The sequence below is a fragment of the Danio rerio genome, chromosome 11 (assembly GCF_049306965.1).
Source record: "Danio rerio strain Tuebingen ecotype United States chromosome 11, GRCz12tu, whole genome shotgun sequence".
Classification (NCBI taxonomy): domain Eukaryota; kingdom Metazoa; phylum Chordata; class Actinopteri; order Cypriniformes; family Danionidae; genus Danio; species Danio rerio.
Window position 1 is genome coordinate 27549350 of NC_133186.1, and position 27363 is coordinate 27576712.

At 36.6% G+C, this 27363-nt stretch overlaps 3 protein-coding genes across 3 annotated transcripts; all 3 read left to right on the forward strand.

Annotated features, from left to right (window-relative positions):
* Positions 1–693: 693 nt before the first annotated feature.
* On the forward strand, positions 694–3098 carry opn1lw1 (opsin 1 (cone pigments), long-wave-sensitive, 1). Its single transcript, NM_001313715.1, has 6 exons — positions 694–904; positions 1202–1498; positions 1615–1783; positions 1907–2072; positions 2152–2391; positions 2473–3098. Exons 1-6 carry the CDS (start codon positions 802–804, stop codon positions 2569–2571), a joined length of 1074 nt encoding a protein of 357 aa, NP_001300644.1. The 5' UTR covers positions 694–801; the 3' UTR covers positions 2572–3098.
* A 1063-nt stretch (positions 3099–4161) lies between these two features.
* On the forward strand, positions 4162–6252 carry opn1lw2 (opsin 1 (cone pigments), long-wave-sensitive, 2). Its single transcript, NM_001002443.2, is given in 7 exon segments — positions 4162–4252; positions 4336–4445; positions 4545–4841; positions 4926–5094; positions 5182–5347; positions 5433–5672; positions 5754–6252. Coding segments are annotated over 6 exon segments (1071 nt in total). The 5' UTR covers positions 4162–4252; positions 4336–4345; the 3' UTR covers positions 5853–6252.
* Positions 6253–8834: 2582 nt separating this feature from the next.
* On the forward strand, positions 8835–25623 carry gnl3l (G protein nucleolar 3 like). The gene is given in 15 exon segments (NM_001002875.1): positions 8835–8935; positions 9037–9077; positions 10494–10601; positions 10724–10840; positions 13263–13346; positions 13450–13585; positions 13673–13776; positions 13905–14049; positions 22170–22257; positions 22359–22536; positions 22612–22754; positions 23660–23796; positions 23873–24036; positions 25065–25236; positions 25411–25623. Coding segments are annotated over 15 exon segments (1698 nt in total). The 5' UTR covers positions 8835–8922; the 3' UTR covers positions 25479–25623.
* The last annotated feature ends 1740 nt before the right edge of the window (positions 25624–27363 follow it).

Below are 27363 nucleotides of genomic sequence, written 5' to 3' on the forward strand. Positions count from 1 at the left end.
TTTAAAGCCTATACATTTTTTTAATGGATTTCTCATTGCATGCTAAACATAACTTCTATGCTAATATGTAAAGTATATTTGGAAGTGTGTAAATGTGCAAATTAAATTGAAAATATTAGTTTACAACTGTGTAAAAAGTTATTTACTCTTACAGTAAGCAGCAAGTGCCATTATACAGAGAGATTCTGAGTCTTAAATCCTAAAATTATTTACCTTTAAACCCTAAACTACATTCCTGACATACAGTTCCTTTTTTGAAACCCTAAAAAATTCTGCTGAGCACCAAAAAGAAACCAGTGTCATAATCTGCTGCTGTACCAAATGACGATGGTTTCATTGATTCCTACGATTGTTTCTAGCATCTGCAATGGTAGACGGTGTGCTGTAAATGCTTTAGTTAATAGTGACACAAAGAGGTCAGTGACATGAGCCACCAACCTGCTCAAAGTATCATCAGGCCCTTTACCTTAAGCACTGCTGGTTTGATTGCCAAATTCAATCATGTATTGTTTAGGTTTACCTGTGATGGCTTCAACAATCCAATGATAGAACAGTGGCTTAGGCCTTCATTAAGCCTAATGAATGAATCTTTGTTCTGCTTCCAATACCTGTTATGACCTCAACAATTCTTCACCCTGAGCGAGGGCACCCTATTTTATAGACTATAAAAGCACATTGTCAAGAGCCCAATGCCAGTGTCAGTGCCAGTCGGCCAGTGACAGCAGATAATATAAGAGCAAAACCCCAGACTTTTACAACAGCTAAGTGACTACAGATTTTGCTATACAACAAACCCCAAAAATGGCAGAGCATTGGGGAGATGCAATTTATGCAGCCCGGCGAAAGGGAGATGAAACCACAAGGGAAGCAATGTTCACATATACCAACAGTAATAACACCAAGGGTGAGTCTTTCAACTTTTTTTATACAAATATTTGTAATTTGATTAGATTTTAATAGGCATTGATGAATATGATTTTGCTAACCACATGAAAGTATCTGATTGATTTAAACTGTTTAAATATTTTCAAGTTTCGGATTCAAATGTTTGGTCTTCTCACCTTTATGTACAGTTTGGCAGAAATATCATGCAGAGCAGAAAGCAATGTCCTAGACTAGAGCATCAAAAGATTGTGAAATGCATTCAAATGGGTTTTGGGTGAGAACCCATCAAAATAGTGATATTTCTCTGTATTTCTAGATCCCTTTGAGGGTCCCAATTACCACATTGCCCCTCGATGGGTGTACAATGTTGCAACAGTCTGGATGTTCTTTGTGGTTGTCGCCTCAACCTTCACCAATGGCCTGGTACTGGTGGCCACGGCCAAATTCAAGAAGCTCCGTCACCCTCTCAACTGGATCCTGGTCAACCTTGCTATAGCTGATCTGGGAGAGACTCTGTTTGCCAGCACAATCAGTGTCATTAACCAATTTTTCGGCTACTTTATCCTAGGACATCCCATGTGTATTTTTGAAGGCTACACTGTGTCAGTATGTGGTAAGTTACTAATCAAACATCTGATTTTACAAATAAATAAAAAGCACATTTATACATTACACCACTGTTCATTATCTTTATTTGTGTCAGGATTTTTATGATATCTAACATTACAGGTATTGCTGCACTGTGGTCGTTGACTGTCATCTCTTGGGAAAGATGGGTGGTTGTCTGTAAACCATTTGGAAATGTCAAGTTTGATGCTAAATGGGCATCTGCTGGCATTATCTTCTCCTGGGTTTGGGCTGCTGCTTGGTGTGCACCTCCCATCTTTGGCTGGAGCAGGTAAAATCACTTATTTGAACATCAAAATGTAAAAGTTGACAGAAAAAAAGACATTTGTATCCATAGGAAACAACACTTTGGCTTGTGAGACCAAGTTTCAGAGAATCTTAAATGTTATTACAGATACTGGCCTCATGGTCTGAAGACCTCCTGTGGCCCTGATGTCTTCAGTGGAAGCGAGGACCCTGGAGTTCAGTCCTACATGGTGGTGCTCATGATCACCTGCTGTATCATCCCTCTAGCTATTATCATTCTCTGCTACATTGCTGTGTACCTGGCCATCCATGCTGTAAGTTAACCTTTTGAGAGGAAACTTTTTTTAAAAATGTTCTGCTATGGAGAACTGAGTGTGTTTGTGTCTCCAACAGGTCGCCCAGCAGCAGAAGGATTCTGAGTCCACACAGAAGGCCGAGAAGGAAGTGTCCAGAATGGTGGTTGTCATGATCTTCGCCTACTGTTTCTGCTGGGGTCCTTACACGTTCTTCGCCTGCTTTGCAGCTGCAAACCCAGGCTATGCCTTCCACCCACTGGCAGCAGCCATGCCTGCCTACTTTGCCAAGAGCGCCACCATCTACAACCCCGTCATTTATGTCTTCATGAACCGACAGGTATGTCAGTACTGTTTAACAGAGCTCAGACCTTGTCCACCACTGTCTGCATGAGTAATCTGGATTTCTCTTTTTCCGCAGTTCCGCGTATGCATCATGCAGCTCTTTGGAAAGAAGGTGGATGATGGCTCTGAGGTGTCCACATCCAAAACAGAAGTGTCTTCTGTGGCTCCTGCATAAGTTGTGCACCAGATCTGAGTCAGACATGGGGAAAAAGATGAAAATGAGACTTTTTATATTCCTTGTTCACCCACACTGCATCTCGACAACTCTGCTTCCAGATATTTCCCTTGGAGTGATGGGGAATACCTTGTTGCATGGCAACATCACTTTTTCAATGCCCCTGTGACTTAAGATCCACAGGAATGATGTTACAGTTTTTATGGTAATCATTTGTAACACTCATTTGTCTGTGATATTCTTATCAGCTGGCTATTCAGAAGGTTTTGCACCAGTATATAGCACTGCTTGAGGGAATGTGACAATCCGTGTGGATTTACTAACAGTGAAAAATTACCACCTCATTCTAATGTGCAATTTCTGCTGGACTGATGTTTAGTGGCAATGTAATACTAATCATTTTGTAGATATCTTGCAAGAAAACAAAAATCACAAAAAAAAGAGTGATAGGTAGATGCCTGCCCATGTACAGCATGTAATATGGTTCTATTTTTTCTTTGATGAAAATAAAAAAGCAGCAAAATAAATATTTTTCTGGGTCTCTTTCATTATGCATGCACATCTCACTGAATATATTACATTGTGGGACTCATTTGATAAGAGTTATTAAAGAAATTGACAGTTTTCAAAGAGGCATTTCTGCAATAAGAAATGTTGGAAACAAATGTGTATATACATATCTATATTTTTATTTAGATTTAGCAGACCCTTTTATTTAAAGTCATTACATTCCATTCAAGGTACTCAAGCTCTTGCTTTCTCTCAGGATTGAACACCTGACCTTGCCACCATATACTGCTTACTAAACCACGGGAAGACTTTAATGTAGATTTATTGCATTTCCTTGGGAATGAATTATAATAGGTAAACAAATAATCAAGACCTTATTTCTAATACATCAGCTGAAGGAGTACCAGTAAAATAAAGACATTTTCCCCATGTACCTTTCACAGATGATTATTCTGCAATAATTTACTTTCATGTTTCAAACTTTTAAAAGTTCAAAAGGTTCAATATTTTATTTAGAATTATTTTTATTTATCTTTACCCAGTTTCACTTTCAACCACTTTTTCCAGATTTCACAAACTGCACTGAAGTCCTTCAGACACCTAAACTCAATCTGTTTAAAGCAAAATAACTTTCGACTCAATATGTTTCATTGTCCTTGACAGGATTTACAGCTTTAAAGTCACTTAGGAGTCTGCAAACAAATGGAACAAGTCAATTGTAATTTCTCTGTTTAAGCCTGAGGGGGGCTAAGCAATTTCCACGGGAACGTGACACTGAAAGCACTTCTTAACCAAGGAAGATTAACCTCAAATTGAGTTCTTACCTTTTTGATTCTGTGCGTCTCTGTGCCCCCGTGTGCTCGGGTGCAAATGCGTGCAAGGACCTCTGCTTCCATCCAATATGTGTGACATCACAGACGGCTTTAGGGCCCATACCTTCTATGCAGATTTGGGGGCACTTCCTGTTATGTGAGACATCTGTGCCTCCCATCTAACCTTAATTCGCTTCCGTCCGAAAGTTAGAGGGATAATCTTTCTGGCAATGAGCTGGTATAAAATGCCTCTGACACCGTCTGCCAGAACGTTGGTTGCGATTTCAACCACAATCGGAGAAGTAAGGGGCAAAGGACAGACCTGCCACCAACTCAGCGAGAGAAGAACACTGTGACAGGTACAATCATTGTAAATTTGACCATCTTTGGTCACACAAAAATAGGCAAATGGAAATAATTCTTCTATTTGCTTGATCTTCAGGGTTTCCAAAATGGCAGAGTGGGCCAATGCGGCATTTGCCGCGAGACGGCGAGGGGACGAAACAACAAGGGACAACGCTTTCTCATATACCAACAGCAATAACACAAGGGGTAAAATACTAACTTAATCTTCAGGAACAGCTGGATAAATCATGTGCTTTATGATTGATTAGAATTGTAAAAGTTTTTAATAATGATCTCTTTTCACAGATCCCTTTGAGGGTCCCAATTACCACATTGCCCCTCGATGGGTGTACAATGTTGCAACAGTCTGGATGTTCTTTGTGGTTGTCGCCTCAACCTTCACCAATGGCCTGGTACTGGTGGCCACGGCCAAATTCAAGAAGCTCCGTCACCCTCTCAACTGGATCTTGGTCAACCTTGCTATAGCTGATCTGGGAGAGACTCTGTTTGCCAGCACAATCAGCGTCATCAATCAGGTTTTCGGCTACTTTATACTCGGACATCCCATGTGTATTTTTGAAGGCTACACTGTGTCAGTATGTGGTAAGTTACTACACACAGAAAGCAAACTGAATAGTGTGCTGGACTGAAGATTTAGGAGGTTTTTAATGATATTTACCAACACAGGTATTGCTGGACTGTGGTCGTTGACTGTCATCTCTTGGGAAAGATGGGTGGTTGTCTGTAAACCATTTGGAAATGTCAAGTTTGATGGTAAATGGGCATCTGCTGGCATTATCTTCTCCTGGGTTTGGGCTGCTGTTTGGTGTGCACCTCCCATCTTTGGCTGGAGCAGGTAAGGAATGAAATAGTCCAGTTTTGCACTCTAAATGATTTGATAATGTCATACATGTATGTGAGAGCTGTTATCCCTGCTCTATAGGTATTGGCCTCATGGTCTGAAGACCTCCTGTGGACCTGATGTGTTTGGAGGAAACGAGGACCCCGGAGTCCAGTCCTACATGCTGGTCCTAATGATCACCTGTTGCATCCTTCCTCTTGCTATCATCATTCTCTGCTACATTGCTGTGTTCCTGGCCATCCATGCTGTATGTTAACCTTTTGAGAGGAAACTTTTTAAAGAAAAATGTTCTGCTATGGAGAACTGAGTGTGTTTTCAATCATCTTCAACAGGTTGCCCAGCAGCAGAAGGATTCTGAGTCCACACAGAAGGCCGAGAAGGAAGTGTCCAGAATGGTGGTTGTCATGATCCTTGCTTTCTGCCTTTGTTGGGGTCCGTACACGGCCTTTGCCTGCTTTGCTGCTGCAAACCCAGGCTATGCCTTCCACCCACTGGCAGCAGCCATGCCTGCCTACTTTGCCAAGAGCGCCACCATCTACAACCCCATCATTTATGTCTTCATGAACCGACAGGTATGTCAGTACTGTTTAACAGAGCTCAAAATTTGTCCACCACTTTCTGCATGAATAATCTGGATTTCTCTTTTTCCGCAGTTCCGCGTATGCATCATGCAGCTCTTTGGAAAGAAGGTGGATGATGGCTCTGAGGTGTCCACATCCAAAACAGAAGTGTCTTCTGTGGCTCCTGCATAAGTCTTACGTGATTTATAGCTCCTGTTGAACAAGAGGGAAGAACTGGACTTTCAGACTCCAAGATGCAATAGTCTTGACTGTACATATGTAGGCAAAACTCCTCTGAAGGAAACTGTTTTATGGCAATGCTGGACTCAAACTGAACACCATATAGTAAGTCCTGAGTGGATTTATTTTGCGATGCAATGCTGTTATTCAAATCTTTTATGAAAGTTCTCTCATGCTGAAGAATGTAAGAAAGACTGGTTCGATGAATAATGTGAAAACAATTATGACACGTATTGTTGTTGTCACAGAGCTATGTTTTTTAGATCCAAATGCAAATGTAAAAAGGAGAAAAAAATAAATTTTTATGTTATTTCAATGTTTTCTGAAGAAAATAAATCATGCAGCAAAATGATATGTTGTACTCTTCATTCATTGCATGCTACAATATTTTATTTGTCTTCATTATTTCACATCTGAATCCATGTAAAGTTGATGGGCAAATATACTTTGAGTAATAATACCCAGCAAACAATGTTGTCTTTAATAGATGACTAACAGACAGCTTAACACAGACAGCTTGGCTAAAACAAGGCTAAACTTGGGCTTTCAGTGAAAATCTAATAAACATCTAAGAATAGCCCAAATCAAATCTGTCAAATAGACTGATTAGACAGAATTTATATGTGTAGTCATTCGTTTCTGTTTATTTGATTACTAGTCTAGCCTTGGCCTATACATCTATTAGATTTTCACTGACAGCCCAAATTTGGCCTTGCTTTAGCCAAGACAACCATGTTTAGACGTCTATTAGACATCTTTAAAAACAAAAAATGCTTGCTGGGTATTCAGGAACTGATAACTTCAGGAAAGGATAAACAAAACCGATGACTTCATATGTATGCCAAGCATATGCAAATCTAAGAGAATTTCCAAGAATGCAGGTTACAGGGACTTTTTTTTCAGAGCACATGAAGCCAGGTAACATCGAGTAATCTCATATAAGCTCTATTCCACATCAAGCGGATAGAGGATTTCACCTAGGCTGGCCTGTAAAGTCTTGACTTTTGCTAGGAAGCTTATATGGTGGAACTCATTAGGTTAAAACACTGCTGTGTGTATTTGTGTATATGAGGGCACATGTGTTGAGTGTTCTACGTTGCATGTGTCCGTGTACATTTGCTTGAGGTTTATCAGGGCAAGTCACTTCATAGCAGAATGTATTTTTTACACTTTATTTAAGAGATAAAACTATTTAAAAACATTTCTTGTTTGAGTTATTTTGTGCCCTTGCATGAAGCAGCATTAAAAATACTCAAAAAAGCTTTGGTGAAATGTATTTAACCAATTTCTAACATATCTACACTTTAGTTTGAGAAACATTGCAAGATTTTTCATCTGAAAGGATTAGTCTAAAAACCTTTTAGTTATTTGTTGGTTTTCCATTCTACTTATTCCAATAACACTGGTGATTTTCAGATATATTCCTATAGATTTCAAACAATGTATTTTAAAAACATTTTAAAGGTCCCATATAGAGCTTTGAAATATGCACTTTTATTCGATGTTTGACGTAATTTCATTTGGGTGAAAGTGACAAAATACAAGCTTAACATTCATTTATTTATTTTCTTGTCGGCTTAGTCCTTTTATTAATACTTGGTCGCCACAGCAGAATGAACCGCCAACTTATCCAGCAAGATTTTACTCAGCGGATGCACTTCAAGCCGGAACCCATCTCTGGGAAACAAGCTTAACATGCTTTTATCAATTTTATATCTTCTAAATGGGAATTTTATCACTGTTTTAGGGCACACTAGCTTATAGATATCCTAAAAATGAATAATACTAACATCTAAAAAACAACAACTTTAATTTCATGGGACCTATTAGGGCTGCACAATATATCATTTTTGCATCAATGTCGCAATGTGTGAATATGCAATCGTCACATCGCAGGAAGCATGTGAAGTCAGGATTATAGTAGACCAGGTACAACAGTTCAGAAAACATGAGAATTTTGGATTCTTTTCAGTTTAACCATAATAAAGTGATTATTTTTAAAGCATTTCAAGCGAGTTTAAAATGTTTACGCACATTAATTTATCACGTTTGTAGCTTTAACAAAGATGAATTGTATTTAATTATTTACACAATGAAGAACATAGAGCACATTATTTTTTTATTTTTTACTTCTTGATCTCTGCTTGTAATCTGTGTATTACAGTTTATGCAGATGCACTCCCCTACAAAATCATCCCAATCAATCTAAAATTATTTTGTTATCCTGTGAAATATCGTAATATAAATAGCAGAAAATCTAAATATCGCAATGTATATTTTTTCCAATATTGTGCAGCCCTAGGACCTGTATAGTTTTTAGTGGATTTTTCAAATTTCAAAGTACTTTAACCAACCAAAAAAAAAAAAAGACTGCAAATGCAGTGATAACATGGTTGGAAAACCATACAGTATTTTACGTAACTGTTTTTAATTAAACTATCACTCAAATTTAAAGTCAGCTTTATTATCAATTCAACTACATGCACAGCCTCGGTGCATAAGAGTAATAATAAAATTAATACAAAAAGTGGGATTTTAAAATAAAATTACAATAAATACAATTACATATATAATCTAAAACAATAAGTAAAAATAAAAATACTTGAGGGCACATGGCAAGGAGTGCAAACCAGAGTTGTGCAGGTGCAAAACGGTATATAGTGTAAAAAGTACAGTATAATGTAAAAAAAAATATATAGTGCAAAACGCTTGAAAGTGTGATAAATATGATAACTTGCTGGCCATACAATATAGTTTTAGTTTAGTTAAAAAAACAACTATTATTTAGATCAGGAATTCAGATTGAGATTCAGATGAAAACGTGTACGGGTTAAGTCTTGTATTGACGATGTAATATCGAAATTCATGATTTACATTTGACAAGATTTACTTTTAACCTACAGTCTATGGAACTCACCGTGCTGGTTTCAACCGTCCAATACTGTCGACTTTTATTTTGAAAGCCCGTCGTTGTCGAAGTCTTCACACACACTAGCACTTTAAAGCATTCACACGTGCAGTCATGTCCAAAGCAAGTGAGTAACTTATCTCTCACACTTTCTATTTAAAGCGAGCGTTAAAAAGATCTGTTGACACAAGTGATTTTACTTATTAATATACGTTCACTATGTTACAGAGCAAAAGCGAGCGAAACGCCTGGGATTTTGTGGCAAAAAGGTGCGTGACATAGCCTTCATGCTAACTTACTGACGCATCAACGTTGCGCCTATTTGTATTGAAAATATTGTACTGTAGAAAAGTTATAGAACTAGAAACTGTACCAGTCAAATGTTAGGGCATTTTCATATGTTGTTGTTAATGCAGCAATGCCTGATATATTTTTTTTCCTTAAAAAGTTGACATTTTTGCAGTTATAACGTTACGCCTTATTTTCTAATTTAATTATGAGATATAAATACTGCATTTTAGTGACCTTTAAGCACTATTTTTTACTTTATTAGCTTGTCGGGTGGTCATCATAACCACACTTTTTAATGTTGCAAAAATATTTTCTAAAGGAATAGAATCAAGAAATATATATAAAAAGATTTATTCATGTGATATATATATATATATATATATATATATATATATATATATATATATATATATATATATATATATATACACACACACACACACACACACACACATACATACATATATATGTATATATATATATATATGTATATACACACACACACATTGTATCATATATATATAATTTATCATTTTAATATATATTAATATATAATATATATTTTATATATGTATTTAATTAAGATTATTGCATTAAATATTCTTAGAAAAAAATAGAAATCTGTTTTAAATAAAAACTGTAGCCTATTGTCATTTTTTTTTAACCAAATAACAAACTGGCCAGCACATTCACATCTTAAGTCAGAATTTGGTCATTAAAAAAAAATAAAAAATAAAATAAATAAATAAATATATATATTATTTATATGGTGTAGGTGTTTGTTTCTCTGTGTTGAGTTTCTTCATGAGTGTTTTGTTTGGCTCAAATTTGCTAAGGCTGTGCCGGAGCATACACATGCGCTTAACGCAGAAGTATAAATCAGCCTTAAGAAGAAAATAAATACTTTTTTTAGATTTTTGTTTCAAGGTCGTCTAAACTAGTGCTCCAAAACAGTGACAACATTTGCATTAAGAAGAAATAAACACCCAAAGCTTGCAGTTTGTCACATTCACCTAAATGGATCAATAATTTTTTTTTTAAAGTCACCTCATACTTTAGTTTCTAATGAAATCTGACCAATAAACAGCTCTCTACTATCTGACATGTCCCGCCCCGTTAAAGAAGCTATTACTATATGTGCAGTGATTGGCAGAGCTGTGATTACAAACAAAACTATTGACTATTTTTTTCCCCACCCCATCATGTGTTCATTCAGTGTCCCAATGTTTGACTGACATTTTGTTTAGTGTTTTGTTTATTGTTCACACCTTAGTTTTTGTTTGTTCTTTATTTCTTATAGCAGTTTTTATCTAAGAGCTACCAAACATATTTCGTTGTACGACACTAGAATAAATAAATTCATGCTGATTGTCATCTGTTTCTCTTCCCTGAAGCCTAAAGATGGAACTCAGTCTCATGGAGGGAAGAAGGATCCTGGAGTACCTAATGTGCGCAGCTTCAAAGAACATAGTCAGAGACAAGCTGAACTACGAAAACAGAGGGTGAGGAACAAACCTGAATATGTTGCTGTTTCTCACATCTAAATAACATGATTTTATGTATTTATCATGAGTTGAAGACTTCTATATGAAATTTATTGATGTGTGAACACTACTTTTTTTAGTTGGAGGAGCAACAGGAGAGGCAGAGGCTGTCAAGAGAGAAAGAGATGATGAAGAGAAGAAGTCTGGACAGTTACCAGAAAGACATACAGTTACGACAGAGAGAGTTCGAACAGAGGGTTGGTGTCTGTCATGTTTTTCTAAAGACAAAGTGTTAGAAAAAAAGATGCTTTGTTTTAAAATGTTATTGCTACCATTCAACAATTTGGTGTCCAATAAATGTCTTATGTTAAAATTCAATGGCCTACTTATATGCACACAGACTTTTAATTTTCAGCCAGGCAGGCCATTGGCTTCCGGTAAACTGTCTTTCTGTTACAAAAATGTCACAATTAAGGAGATGATTTACTTTAAAAATCAGCGATCTTCACTGTCTGTTTGATGTATACGATATGAAGTGGGTGTCCGACTGGACAAGAAGCGCTGCATTAATTTTATTTCCCCCCGCCTTGTCTTTAAAACATGTTTATTTTACCCCAGTATTTTCAATGGATTTTCTGCGCTAACCTGTTGCTACTGACCGCACTAGAGGTTACACAATATTTCATCTCGTTTTACGATTGAACACAAAATCAGTGTTTAAGTCTATTTAACACATTGTATTATAAGTACAATACAGCATCGTTGCTGTAAAAACAACCTTGTGAAATTGAAAATAGCCACATTAAGCTTTCACCGGACGTTTATAATAGGCTTTAAGTCTTTAGCTGTGCATGAAACCCATTATGCTTTATTTTGTATCCATTTTTTTAGAGGATTTAAGGATTTTAAATTATTTAATTATTAATGCTGTAATTCTAATTCATTTATGACCTGTTAACTGCTTTTTAAGTACAGGCATGAAGATGAAATTCCATAAACGGTGAATACTTTGGTCTCTTTTCAAAGAAGACATTCAGATTATTGCTAAAGTGGAAAAATGTAAAAGTTAAAGATGTTATATTGCTTTGAAATCTGAACATAATATTTTCAAATATATTGTGAAGTAGGGCTAAACAATATATAATTTGAGCATTGATATCACAGTGTGTGTCTGAAATAGTCAAATTAGATTTGATTAGATTATTAAATAATGTTAGGGCTGCTTGATTATGGGAAAAATCATATTCACGATTATTTTGGTCACAATTGTAATCCTGATTATTATTTGTTTTATTTCAGCTTGAATAAAAGCAGGTTTGAATATTTTGAAACCTATTTTAATAGCTCAATATTATTAGCCCCTTTAAGCAATATAAATGTTTGATTGTCTGCATAAGAAACTACTGTTATACAATGACTTGTCTATTTACCCTGATTAAGCCTTTGAATGTCACTTTAAGCTGAATACTAGTATCTTGAAAAACACCTAGTAAAATATAATGTGCTGTCATCAAAGCAAAGATAAACGAAATGAGTTATTAGAAATGAGTTATTAAATATGTTATGTTTAAACTGTGCTTTAAGCATCTTCCCTGTATTTTTAATTTTACTATTGATTAATGATAAAAACAGTCGGCAGCAGCAGGAATACCGCACGCTGTCACTTTAAGAATAGTGCGGCTCTGATATGGTTTCTCTTTCACGTGTCTTGATTCTCAACTTGTTAGTTTATTACACAAATGAGGGCTAATATGAATAATCACTAAACACAGCGCTCTGACACAAATTTGCATGTATTTGACCATTAAAGCGATCACATTAAGATCGCGTTAGATGTGTGTGTGCTCTGCTGTCCGAGGCGAAGCACGGGGCTCGCGCAAACACACACACGCTACCTGTCCGAGGCTAAGCGCGGCGCGCGCACACACAACAGCACGTGTTCTTTTGCGCTTTTAAAAATATGAATGATGCGCATCCCATGCTGCAAAAGTTACATTACAGCTCATGCTTTTAGTCATTTTCATGTGGAACTGAGCTTTGCAAAGGCAGAGTTTTCACACGTGTACAACTGGAAAGGGGGCGGTACATGATGGAATAATCGTTTATCTCGATTAATGGTTTTTCATAATCGTTAAAAGCCAAAATCGAATTTGAAATCGGATTTTCGATTAATTGCACAGCCCTAAATAATGTTATTAAATATTATTTATATATTATTGTCTAAAATAATTTATGTAATGATGACCATGTTATTTTTCGTTTGATTGTTACATTTTTTTATTTGAATACTGTTAGAATCCACAGACCTTAAATCACTGTTTAATTAACTGAAGCACTGCATAAAAAAGATTTCAACACCCTAGTTGAATTAATTTAAGTTTTTTCAAATAAAGCTATTCAAATAATCTGCTTGAATTATATTCACATCGCAATGAATATCGCAGCAAAACAAAATATTGCGATCTGATTTTTCCAATATTGTGCAGTCCTACTATGAAGTGATCTTTTTTTAAATAGTCATTGCATTCTGAAACCAAATCTAAATGAGTTGTTCAAATGTAAAAAAATATTTTTTGTTTTTTAACATTTTGAATGCTTTTTTGATATTTGACTGATTACAAGTGCAAACTATGGAAGAGTTGCACCCCTTTCTTAACTCTGTTGTTTCAATGAATGCAGGAAATCCAGATGCAAAATCTAGAGAAGCATGTCAACTTTGAGACTGAGAACTCAAGAAAAGCATACTGTAGAGAATTTAAAAAGGTACCGTCTCCTGTACTTGCCTGTAATATTAACATATTATACATTTCCTTGAACATAGCAGCATAGTGATGACACTTTATTGCGTTTGTCTCCCCTATAACAGGTAATAGAGGCTGCAGATGTTATTCTAGAGGTTCTGGATGCCAGAGACCCTTTAGGCTGCCGCTGTCCACAGGTTGAACAGGCTGTTGTCCAAAGTGGAACCAACAAAAAAATTGTACTTGTTCTAAATAAAATTGGTAAGAGAGACCTTAATATATTACTGTGCTCAGTTTATGAAGTTTAAACTGCAACGCTAAGGACATTTTGATTTTGTAAACCTTTAGACTTGGTGTCCAAGGATATTGTGGAAAAATGGATCAAGTATCTTCGCAATGAGTTTCCTACCGTGGCTTTCAAATCCTCCACTCAGCAGCAGAACAAAAATTTGGTGAGTGCTACAGTACTGTTGGATTTCAATATCAGAATAATTATTCATTTATTTATTTTTTTTTTGGTAATTGGAGTCTTAAATGTGTAGGGTTTCAGTAAGGTTTTTCTGTTGTGTGACGTTCACAGAAACGCAGTCGTGTGCCTGTGACTCAGGCTACTCAAGAGCTTCTGGAAAGCAGTGCATGCGTCGGAGCAGATTGCTTAATGAAATTATTAGGAAACTACTGCCGGAACCAAGATATAAAAACTGCCATTACTGTAGGAGTGGTTGGTAAGCTTTTACTGTACATTTAATGCTTATGAGCTCATGATGTTTACTTCTTATTATTTTAGTTTGTTTTTGGAGTTTGTTCTTTTAATGTTAAAAGTTTTCAGCAACACTAGTTTAAGTACCATTTTCCGCTATTAACTGCTGGCTTATTATCTGCCTATTATTAAGATATTGGCTGATTAGTAGTACTTCTGAAGTATGATCTTAATCTGCATCCCTAATTCTACCCAATACCAAAACCCAACTACTACCTTATGATCAGTTTTCACTGAGTGGTACGGGTTGTTATGGGTCACCTTTATCAAGCTTGGATTTCCACTGCCAAAAGGGTACCAAAGGTCGGCCGTGGCTTGTTATTTTATGTATATATTATTATGGTCTAGGTGTAATGTCTCGGCTGTGTATTTAGAATTGGCGCTTTCTTTGTTTTCATTCTCTGTAAACCAATAGCATTTAGCTGTGCGTCTTGCTCTGCCTTTTGGTACCCTTTTGTTGAGCTAGGTACCCTTCCAAAGGGGTACCAAAAAGTGGTACGGTACTGTTCGCTTTTTGTTACCTTTTTACAGTGGAAACAGTACCGTACCTTTCAGTAAAAAACGGGCCATTAATTAAAATATTAATAAGCAGCAAGTTTGAGTTTATGTAGCTAAAAGGCTTAGTTAGAGACTTCCGGTTATGTCGCCTTTGGTATAGACGTGAGTGCGATCAGCTCCCTTTAACTTTTTATTTCTTCTTTACAAACCTCGTTGGTTTAGAACTTTTTGGCAACCTACATTTATTTACTTTTCTCTCTTAGAGTACGTAGTATTAAATTTTCACTTAACATGTCGAAAGGAAAGGGCAAACAGGTGGAAAAAGACCGTGAAGCGCCGTCCTCGCCTAGCTCTGGTGTCACGCTAGCCGAAATTAGCGCCCTGCACGAGGAGCTCAGAGCCTCTCTGGCCGCGGATTTTAAAGCCTCTTTTGAAAGCTTGGACAGTAAGTTGGAGAATATTAACTCCACAGTCGCGGCTCACGACCAGCGCATCAGTTGCCTTGAATCGGGACTCGCGGAGGTGACCCAGCACCTTGAACACCTGGAGACCGCGTGCGCCGGCCTCACTAAAGAAAATGAGTGGCTGCGGTCTAAAATGTCAGACCTAGAGGGGCGCAGCCGGCGGCAGAATATTCGCATCGTGGGGCTCCCCGAGTCAATCGAGGGACCGCGACCAACTAACTTTTTCTCCGAAATGCTTGCTGAGGTATTTGGCGATCAGATTCTGGCGTCACCGCCTGAACTGGACAGAGCGCACCGAATTCCCGCTCCCAAACCTGCCCCAGGTCAGAGACCGCGCCCTGTGGTTTTGCGGTTTCACCGTTACCAGGTGAAGGATTTGGTGGTTCGTGAGTCCCGTAAAAAAGGAATTTTGACCTTTCGTAATCACAAGATTCGGATATTTGAAGATTACAGCCCAGATGTCCTAAAGCTGCGCAGTGAATTCAAAGATGCCATGGCGGAGCTATACAAGCGCGGACTCAGACCTGCTCTTCTCTTTCCAGCTAAACTACGCATCACTCTACCAAACGGTGAGAAACTATGGCTGCTGACAGCTAACGAAGCCAACAACTACATTCGGAACTTAGACATATAGTAGTTCACCTCTATGCTTTGGACGATGACATGACGTGACATAAACCCATCTCTTGTCATAAACAGCTTGGCGCTTTTTTCCCCCCTTTTTTCCGTAACACTCATGCCACTTCAAGGAGTTACTACTGGGTGACTAACGTTATTCGATGTACTCTCACAGAAGTTTGTTCGTCGAGATGCAATGTGAATTTTTTTTCTTTTTTTTTTCTCTTTTTTTGACAATTCTATTATTGCTTTTTGATGAAAATGGTGACTCGTTCTTTTCACCTTTAATATTTTTCATGGACGATGATATATCATCGTGTTCGGGGATAAAGACTTGTTAAACTGTATACAATATTTGATGCCAACATACGATTACGTCATAGTTCAAAATATGTTTAATTAATCTATTTTTAAGTCAGTTATTCATACGGTTGTATGTAGTAGTGGTACAAATACAACTATGAGGTTGTGTGGTAAAATATGGGGAGGGATTGTATAAAGGAAGAAGGAAGCTTGCAACAGTGTTGGTTGGAGATATGTTTGATGTAGATGTTCTTGCCTACATCACTTGTTGGAGTTGTGTGTGTGGGTTAGGAGGGTGGGGGCGGGTTGGTGTTTGTAGTTGTGTTTCTTTTTTTTTTTTTTTTTTTTCCCTTTTCTGTTCTTTTTCTTCTTATGTTTTTTTTTTTTTTTTTTTTTTTTTTTTGCGGGGACCAGAGAAAATTTGTGACAACTAGTTTTTAATGTCTCCTGTGTTCAGTGGGACACCTACTGGTGTACTTACATTCTCCAGCTGGAATGTCAAAGGGCTTAACTCACCTATAAAACGTAACAAAGTTCTCAACCACTTGAAGCAGTTAAACACTAAAATAGCTTTTATCCAAGAAACTCATCTTACAAGTGCTGATCACTTAAAAATTAAAAAGGACTGGGTAGGTCAGCTGTATCATTCCTCGTTTTCCAGTAAGTCACGAGGAGTGGCTATACTTATACATAGATTAATTCCATTTTCTGTATCTAAAGTAATTTCTGATCCAAATGGACGTTTTATCATTATTACTGGCCACATTAATGGTATTCATCTGGTATTAGCAAATATATATGGACCAAATTGGGACAATGAAGTTTTTTTCAAGAATCTTTTATTTTCCCTTCCTGATTTAAACACTAGCCAACTTATTTTAGGAGGAGATCTTAACTGCTGCCTGAATCCTACTCTAGATTGTTCTTCATCAAAACCCAGAGCTATTTCAAAATCAGCAAAAACTATTGAATCGTTTATGGAACAATATGCAGTTTCTGATGCCTGGCGTTTTCTAAACCCTAACGCAAAACAGTTTTCTTTTTTTTCACCTGTCCACCAAAGCTTTTCTCGGATTGATTATTTTCTCCTTGATAATAAATTAATTCCATGTATCAAGAATTGCTCCTATAGTCCTATTGTGATATCTGATCATGCTGTGCTTACATTGGATCTATCATTTCCTTGTGGGACAACTCCTAGGTCTTTCTGGCGCCTAAATACTCTATTACTTAATGACCCAGATTTTGTGCAAATTATCAACGATCGGATTGACCTTTTTATTTCTACAAATGTCACCCCTAGCATTTCAGCTAGTATTTTATGGGAAGCTTGTAAAGCCTTTCTGAGGGGAGAAATCATATCTTATTCAGCACATCAGAGAAAAAGGGCATCTGAACAGAAGTCCTCTTTAATTAAATATCTAGCGAAGCTTCAGTCCAAAATGGAAACCTCACCAACTCCAGATTTGTCTAAAGAAATACTTACAGCAAAAACTGAATTTGACCTGCTGACAACGAATGAGGCCACTGAAGCTCTTCATAAAAGCCGTTATAATTACTATGAATTTGGCGATAAACCTAGTAAACTGCTAGCACACCAGCTACGCCAGTCCTCAGCTCTAAACCATATAACTCAAATTTCAACTTCTTCTGGACCCACAACTGACCCACTTCTCATTAACAACCAATTTAGAAATTTCTACAGCTCCTTGTACACCTCAGAAAGCCTGAACGAAGAATCACACCTTGATAGTTTTTTTCATAATCTTGATATTCCCCTTATAGATCCTGACTTGGCCTTAAAATTGGATGATCCCATCACTCTCGATGAAGTTAAGACAACACTGAGCCTTTTGCAAAGTGGAAAGAGCCCAGGTCCTGATGGTTTTCCAGCTGAATTTTTTAGAACATTTTCAGAGAAATTATCACCTCTTATGCTGAACATGTTTAATGAATCTTTTAAATCTGGTATACTTCCACAAACTTTACGCCAAGCCTCCATCTCCTTAATTCTTAAAAAAGATAAGGACCCCCTTCAGTGTAATAATTATCGTCCTATTTCTCTACTGTGTGCAGATGTAAAAGTACTTGCTAAGATACTAGCATGTCGCTTGGAACCACTACTACCAGCTATAATCTCCCCAGATCAGACTGGTTTCATTAAAAATAGGCAGTCTTTTCACAACATCAGACGTCTTTTAAATATTCTTTACACTAGCCCACATAAAAAGACTCCAGAGTTAATTATATCCATGGACGCTGAAAAGGCTTTCGACAGAGTTGAGTGGGATTTTTTATTTTACACTCTTAAAAAATTTGGAGTGGGTGATTATTTTATATCTTGGATAAAGCTTTTGTATACTTCCCCTTTAGCCTGCGTACGCACAAATAATTACTACTCAAAATACTTCCCTCTTGGGAGAGGAACAAGGCAAGGATGCCCACTCTCCCCTCTTCTGTTCGCTCTGGCTATCGAACCTTTGGCCATTGCCCTTAGAGGCAGTTCAATGTTGGGCATCACTAGGGGGGGAGTTGACCATAAATTATCCTTGTATGCAGACGACCTTTTGCTGTTCATTGCTGACCCGGCCAGCTCTATCCCAGTGGTGCTTGCATTGCTAACAGAATTCGGCAAAATTTCAGGCTACAAATTAAATCTGACTAAAAGTGAAGCAATGCCTATTAATAATGCTGCCTCTGAATACCCTTTATCTTCCTTGCCATTTAAGGCCACTTTACACAGCTTCAAATACTTGGGTGTACAGGTGACAAAAAAATTTGAAGAGCTGTTCGACCAAAATTTTTCTCCATTGCTTAGTCGTCTCACACATGATTTTCGCCGCTGGTCTCTTCTCCCATTATCAATGGCAGGCAGAATCAGCTGCGTAAAGATGAATGTACTCCCTAAATTCTTATACCTTTTTCAGTGTATTCCAATTTTTATCCCAAAATCTTTTTTTGCTACATTAGATAGTTCTATCTCTCAATTTTTGTGGAATGGTAAGACCCCGAAGATTCGAAAGGACATTCTACAGAAACCTAAGGGCTTGGGTGGGATGGCCCTCCCTAATTTTTTGTCTTATTATTGGGCTGCGAACATACGATCCTTATTATATTGGAAAAATAAAAAAAATCTAGACGGTCCCCCAGCATGGTTAAATATTGAGAACGCCTCATGTAGATCTTCGGACTTAAAAGCTCTCCTCTGCTTTCCCATCACGCTATCTCCACTTAAATACACTGATAATATAATTGTGAAAAACAGTCTTAAAATTTGGATTCAGTTTTTACGTAACTTTGGCTTTCAATCTACCCCTTTAACCGCCCCAATACATCTAAACCCATTGTTTTCTCCATCTATATTGGATGGAGCATATGCCTCTTGGAAGAATCAAGGGATACTCTCAGTAGCAGATCTTTATATCGAAGGTGTTTTTGCCTCATTTGACCAACTGAATGCATTGTATAACATTCCGAGAAATCATTTTTTTAGATATTTACAAGTACGTGACTATGTTCGTAAACATTTCCCTGGTTTTCCCAATGTCCCTCAACTATCGAAGATCGACAATATTTTATGTCTTGAAGCAAGCAGTAAAGGCCTAATCTCTAAACTAATCAGTATTTTTGCAAATTTACAGTCTTTTCCAGGTGACAGTCTCCGCACCAGCTGGTCTGCGGACCTTAATATTGAAATAGATCAAGATACATGGGAGGCAGTTCTGGACAGGGTTCATTCTTCATCTATATGCGCACGTCACTGCCTCATTCAGTGTAAAGTGGTTCACAAAGTACACTGGTCGAAATGTAGGCTCGCACGGATCGACCCAACTATTGATCCAGAATGTGATAGGTGTCATTTGGGTTTAGGTACTTTAACCCATATGTTTTGGACATGCCCAGCTCTTTCCTCATTTTGGGGCTCAGTATTTCAGTCTCTTTCAGCCATTACTTCTATAGATATAACACCATCACCCATTATTGGCCTGTTTGGCGTGATGCCGGATAATTATGCATTACCCACTTACCTTTTAAACTTCGTGGCCTTTCTTACTTTGCTTGCTAGGCGTGTCATTTTATTATACTGGAAGAACCCTCAGCCACCCTCGCATGTACGGTGGCTGAAAGATGTTTTGTATTTTGTAAAACTAGAGAAGATTAGATATTCCCTTCAAAGACCTAACAGAACATTTGCCAAAATTTGGGATGCCCTTTCTTTATATGTTAAAACTCTCCAGCTGGATCTAGACTGATCACCTCAACTTTTGATCACAATAGTACATCAGTTTGTAATCTTTCATCACTCGAAATGTAACATTTGAGATTACTGTATAAATGTAGACATCTGCCTCGCATTAATTGTTTATTTCATTTTATTATTATCTTCTTTTTTATTTTAATTTATTTATTCACTTTTTTTATCAATATGTTATTTGTATTTATATTTATACATTTTTTTCTATTATTATTTATGTAAGGGTTGTTTGATATGTTTGTAAAATGGAAAAATGTTAAATAAATCATAAAAAAAAAAAAAAAAAAAAAAAAAAAAAAAAGGCTTAGTTAACCCCTTAGTGTTCTTGGATTCCTGTAACTTAAAGGGTCATTAAACCCCCTACTTTCGGTTCAGGTCTACCTCAGAATTTTTTCAAAAGATGCATGATAATGGGCGTTGAGCTCAGTGAGCAAAGGGCAGCAGTGGGCGTGGCCAGCAGGGGAGAGGGAGGGGAGCGAACAACTGTTGTCAGTTAGAGAGACAAACCGTGAGGAGACGCATGAGTTTATAGTTTACAAAGTTAAAATACAAAGAAATAAACAGTAATTTAATGCCCTGCTACATTTGTTATTGGTAATTTGATATACAGATAACCACAATTTATATCATTATAAAATAATCATGTTCATATAAACACCATAAATGAGGACTTTTCCCTCAATCCTCATGTCTGAATCATAGGTCTGAATGCAGACTCAGTGCAGCAGGTCTTTTTCCCTGTCTATTTTAACCATTAGCCCTGTTGGTAATCTAGAGGATTTAGGCAAACACAGCAGCACGGCGATGTGTCTAAATGTGAAAAAACTCCTGATAAAAGACAAATGTCCGCCATTCTCCAATTCTCGTATTGCTCTCCTGACAAAAATGCATGCTGCATACAAACAGCTTTGCTGTATCGGCCCTGACAGCATCGCGGGGAAAAACATGCAACAAACCCTGTGAATCATGGATTCAAACACATACAACCCTTCATGAACAGCTAAATACTGCATGCTGTGGGTCCTTGTCTCACATTTTGGCACTGGCAGGTCTGTCTTGCCTTCGGAAAGCATGTGCAGTCATAAATAGTTAAGAAGCCGGCTCTTCTCATAGGATAAGAAAAGTCAGCTATGAATAATAATGAGAAAACGACACGTCATCACTCCACTAGCAGATTCACGCCACTTCACCAATTTTGATCTCGCTCCAATATTCATTTTAAACCCGGAAGCTGAAATTAGCTGACAACAGCTCAAAATGATCCCGTTTTCCTCACAATTAAAGCTAACAGGTGCTAACATTGTCTTAACTAATGCTCAACACACACAAATCTTCTAAAATCTCAAAAAAAGTACTCAAGGGTTTTGTGACTCTTTAATGCTAAAGGAGTAATAGTTTGTTATTGTTGATAGTAGGAATCGTACCATAAAATAAAGGCAGGCCAACTTTTCTTTTGTCTTTTGCACAAAAACTAATATTAATGTACTGAAAAGCTTATTTATTTTGTTATTTTCTACATCGATCTACAATTTGTCCCACTGACTGAAATATATATATATATATATATATATATATATATATATATATATATATATATATATATATATATATATATATATATATATATATATATATATATATATATATATTTATAAGGCTACTGGCATATCAGTAAATGACGGCTGTTTTGATTGGCTAATGTCATTTGGGAAGGGTTTTGACCTTATTGTTCATTTTAAACCATCATTCATAAATAAAGTGTAAATTAATGCATAAATTAAATAAATCGATTCCGATACTGAGATCCTGCACACAGATACTGTACAGTGAACTCTTTAAAGAAGACTTATCAAAACAAAAGGATTTAAATTATTCTAAAGACTGAAAAGTGCAAATAAGCCAAAATCATGCATCTTTTTGCAAATCACATGACTGTAACTCTTTCAGGTTTTCCGAATGTGGGGAAAAGCAGTTTAATTAACAGCTTAAAGCGTGCTCGGGCATGTAATGTTGGAGCAACGCCTGGAGTAACAAAGTATGTTTACGACCTTTAGTGATATTTTCTATAAATTATAAGTAGTCCCTTCTAAGCAAACTTCTAATCTTAAAGAGGTCTAATCTTAAAATCACTCTCAGGTGTTTACAGGAGGTCCATCTAGACAAACACATCAAACTTTTAGATTGTCCTGGTATCGTCATGGCCACTTCAACCAGTGATGCTGCCATGATCCTACGCAACTGTGTGAAGATCGAACAGCTAGTAGACCCATTGCCAGCTGTTGAAGCCATATTGAGGCGCTGCAATAAAATGCAGGTAGCGACTTGTAAAGTTTTATTAATTGAGTCTTAAACAGTATTGCACAATGTTCAACTCAGTTTTCATATGTAGATTATAGATCATTATGGAATCCCAGACTTCCAGACGGCACACGAGTTCCTGGCCTTACTTGCCCGACGTCAAGGCAAGCTGAGGAAAGGAGGACTTCCAGACTCTGACAAAGCTGCCAAGAGCGTTCTCATGGATTGGACAGGGTGAGGTTATAGTCCTAACACCAGTTACCCATCAGCACTCTACACTGTGAATAATGGCTGTAATATCAAAAGTAAAAAATCTGTAACCCTTCTAATAGTTTCCTTAATATATAGAGTAAATAACTTTAAATTGAATATTCCAAAATTCCCTATATGACATTATTATGGTAGTTTTTTAATTTTCCTCCTCGGATGTCTACATTGCTACATCTAATTTTATAATTTACATTTTATTAGACAGTGTTAAACTTTTAAATTGTTAATTGCATTATTTAAATTTCATGTGTGTTTAACTTACCTTGAGGGTGTTTAATAAATGTTTGAGTAACACTGAACACCCTCTACAATATAAGTATGTTTCTCTGCTTGTAGAAAATCAGTTTGTAATGAGTTCTATAACGGCACATGTCCACTGAAGCGCTGCAGATATGCTAGCCATGTTCTAAACGCAATCAGCTGAGTGCTTCTCCAACTTTCAAAGCATTTCAAAAGCACAGAGCCATAAAACACTGCCTGGCTACGCAGTTGGCGTTTTAAAAATGTGGCACCCTGGATGTACTTTATACCACTTAATACATTGCTACAAAACATAAAAACTGGACAACTTTGCCCTGAACTTTAATTCTTTAATCCCAAAGCTAACAGAAATTAAAACAGCTAAATAAAGCATACACCAACCTGTGCAATATTTAGTCACAAGGTTGCGTCAAATGCAAAGCTGACAGAAATTAAACTGGCTGAATGGAGCATATACTAACCTATGTATTATATATCCACAAGATGGTACCAAACAGTCAAAAATAGACAGGCAAGCAGATAAATATGGATGGGAATGAATGTATGACGGTCTAGGTGATTTGAAGTTGTCTGTATTTAAGGTGGACATTTTTCCCTGTCTTTTCTAGGGGTCGCATTAGTTACTTCACACATCCTCCTGAAACGCACACATTACCCACTCATGTCAGCGCTGAGATTGTAGCAGAGATGGGCAAAGCGTTTGACTGGGATGAACTGGAGAAGGGCAATCTAGAGGCTTTGGCTGGTAACTGATCTCTGTACTATCACTAAAATAAAAAATAGCTAAATTATACTTTTCTGATAATATATGTACAATTTAGAGTGCGGCACGTCTGATGTACAGATGGGATTCTGCATGGCTACCTCTGGATTGACACAAGGAGGTCAAGGGGAAGATCTGGCAGAATTGCAGATGGATGAACCATTAGATGACCCTGAACTTCAAGACAAGGTTGAATTAATGGATGCAGATGAGGATCCAGAGGTAGAGCAATTAAACAGTTCTATTCTTAATCTAAAATCACTTTTATTGACCTACATTTAAAGGGATAGTTCATCCAAAAATAAATAGTTATTACTATTTGCTCCCCCTCAAGAAGTTATGAACCTTTCAGTCTTCTGTTGAACACACGAATGAAGGTTGACATTTATAGTAAGAAGAAAAATGAGTATGAAGTCAATGGCTATTGGTTTTCAACCAAAGAAAGAGACTTGAACAGTTTAGTAACAAGTTCAGGATGAGTAAATGATGGCAGAATTTTCATTTTTGGGAGAAATATTGTTTGAATAAATTCTTGTGCTGTGCAGTAGGATAGTGATTTTGTTTAAAAAGCGCATCAATTCATCATAAAACTAGCCCATATGTTGGCTGGGGTTTAATGCATATATCAGGTTGTCTTTTTGTAAATATTTATTAATTGTAAATGATAGCTGCAACTGCATGTTGTTGACAACTTTTTGGCTGATCTCGAAGTGTGACGCATGTCATAAGATGCATTCATAGTGAAGGCTGTGGTGAGAGTAGATGAATGAGGATAACATTATACAGTAATGCCAAGCCTACAGTTTTTCTTGTTCATAGTCATCTTCTGTGGTAAACATTGTGTGGTAAGTAGTTGTCTTGTAGCTTCCGCTACAAATGCGTCTTATGTTATACTTTAAGTTGAATTTGGTTTTAGGAAGAAATTTTCATTTTTATATTTGAGTTTATAATTTTAATACCACAATTTAAATTTGTTTACTACAGCGCATTGATCCACTTCATAAGACATGCGTTACCCCTGCATATAATATAACCTATATGTCAGCATATAGGTTATATTTTATGATGAGTTGGTGCACTTTTGGAAACTTAAAAACAAACAGCATTATACAGCATTAATGAGCCAGGATAAAATGCCAAACTACTCAGAAGAAAGTCATTTTTACCTAGGATAGTTTGAGATTAAATTATGGGGTAATTTTTATTATTGGGTGAACTTTTCTGTTAAGATTCTAATCTTTTCTATAAAGTTTGGACCGATGACCGTTGAGCTCAAAGTTCCCAAGACAAAGAGTGGTGTTGTCGAAGCTGTCGGACCAAAGCCTGTGGATCTAAAGGACATTCTGGATATTGATCCACTCCTGCAAGGCCAGGCTCTTCAGGCAGCCAACAAAAAGAGGAAGAAGCAGCAAAAGAGAGCTGGTGAGACACAGTTTCTTCTTTCTGTCTTTGGTTATTGTACTTTGAATAAATTAAATGCATGATTAGGTGCAACTTGAGTTTTGAGCAGCTTATTTTTAATGTGTTATAAGCCAGACACACTGCTCTGAAACTATGCATCATAACACTACTGCTTTCTTCTTTTTTTTTTTATAGATAAACTCGGCACCAAACTTTCAGATTCTCTCACGGCAGCTTTGAATTTTTCCTTCTCTGACAGCTGATGTGATGAGCATTAAGTCAGGACGCTCAGAGAAGTTCATTCTGATTTCATCTGTGGTCGAAAAAACATCACCGTTTTGTATATTTAAATGATCTTCAATTTAAAGTATGCAAATAAATTATATTTTCTCTGAGGAGAATGACTTCACTAGACCTTTGTGCTTGTATATTGATTTCCTTTCCACTCAAGAATCACCTGCGGGTTTCCTTTTACAGTGTAGCTTTCCCAAATTCATAGTATTGGTTTCTTGGTTCTGAAATTGAAAACAGTTTAAGTAATTTGCTTGTGTTTGTGCACATTTATAAGGCTAGTCCTAACTGTATGATTAGTTAGGAATAAATCTTTTAATAGCTTTGATTTTACATTTTCCTCTGTATGGTTGAAAGATATTCAAGATATTTTGATCTCTCTGCATATGGACAATACAAACATGGTGTATTTACCCACAGACACTTGCCTCCACACCCCGCTGAGTGAAAATACGGGAAAGCTTGTTTTTCTCCAACCCTTCACCCACTCTCCTGTCAGCTCAACTCTGCTCTCTCAGGAAGATCATATCATCAGACAAATGTTGTGGGTTCTTTAAGCATTCATTTTAATTCATTAATCAATGAATATTATTAACAAAACCATCTTGTATTGAATTGGAATATAGAAGTTTAGAATTTGAAAGTAATAATAGCCTCGTGAGCTGAAAAGTCTAAATACACTGTAAACCCTCAGCCACCAGTCATTGGACCAACTTCAAAAATCAAAATCACTCCAAAATTAAGATAATTTCTAATATTTTATGACTGTATAGGTATTTTATGTTCTGATGAGCAGTAAAGAGAGCAACTCTAATCATCTTTTGACAAGTGATGATACTTTTATGAATGTACATCATACATTCATTCATTTTCTTTTCGGCTTAGTCCCTTTATTAATCAGGGGTCGCCACAGCGTAATAAACCACCAACTTATCCAGCATATGTTTTACGCAGCGGATGCTCTTCCAGCTGCAACCAATCTCTGGGAAACATCCACACACACTCATTCACTACAGACAATTTAGCCCACCCAATTCACCTGTACCGCATGTCTTTGGACTGTGGGGAAAACCGGAGCACCTGGAGGAAACCCACGCTATCGCAGGGAGAACATGCTAACTCCACACAGAAACGCCAACTGACCCAGCCGAGGCTCGAACGAGTGCTGTTAGACGACAGCACTACCTACTGCGCCACTACATCACCTGAATGTACATTATCTTACTTTAATATTAATACATTTTTTATAATAAATTTGTAAACCTTGAGCTTTTTAAATTAAATTCAAAATGCAATAAAAGCAGTAATATTTTAAATACATCTATTAATATATTTTAAAATAGATGCTGGTATTTTTGACTGTATTATATATTCCAGAAAACTAAAATGTGTCATTGTTTACACACAAGTAAGCAAGAAAAAAGTTTTCTGCGCTGATAATAGAGTAAAATATAGATGAAGTATAAAATAATGTAAAATTCAGGTTTTAATCTCAGGAATATGTTAAATTTATTTATTATTATTATTACTACTATTATTAAGGTATTGCAATATTACTATTTTGCTGTAATGCAGTCTAGTGAGCAGAAGGTCAAATTTATGTATTCAGTAATTTGTCATATTTCTTTTTACCTTAACTAAAACTGAAATTAATTCATTAAAAAAAGTAAAGACTGAAGTTTGATTTTGAATCACTTTATTACCAAGCGTGTCATAAATAATTATGTAATATTTGAGGTAAATTAATACATTTTAAGTTATTTATATTTTATTTAAATTGTTTATTTAATACAGTTTAATAACTGTTAAATAGTTAACAAAAAACAAGATTGATGGACACATGCTGATGAATGTGAT

Excerpts from the sequence above, each read along its gene's own strand:
- opn1lw1 (NM_001313715.1), top strand. The coding sequence starts at position 802 with ATGGCAGAGCATTGGGGAGATGCAATTTATGCAGCCCGGCGAAAGGGA. Across the intron at positions 1,784-1,906 it reads CCCATCTTTGGCTGGAGCAG|ATACTGGCCTCATGGTCTGA; the intron begins GTAAAATCACTT and ends ATGTTATTACAG. Across the intron at positions 2,392-2,472 it reads ATGTCTTCATGAACCGACAG|TTCCGCGTATGCATCATGCA; the intron begins GTATGTCAGTAC and ends CTTTTTCCGCAG.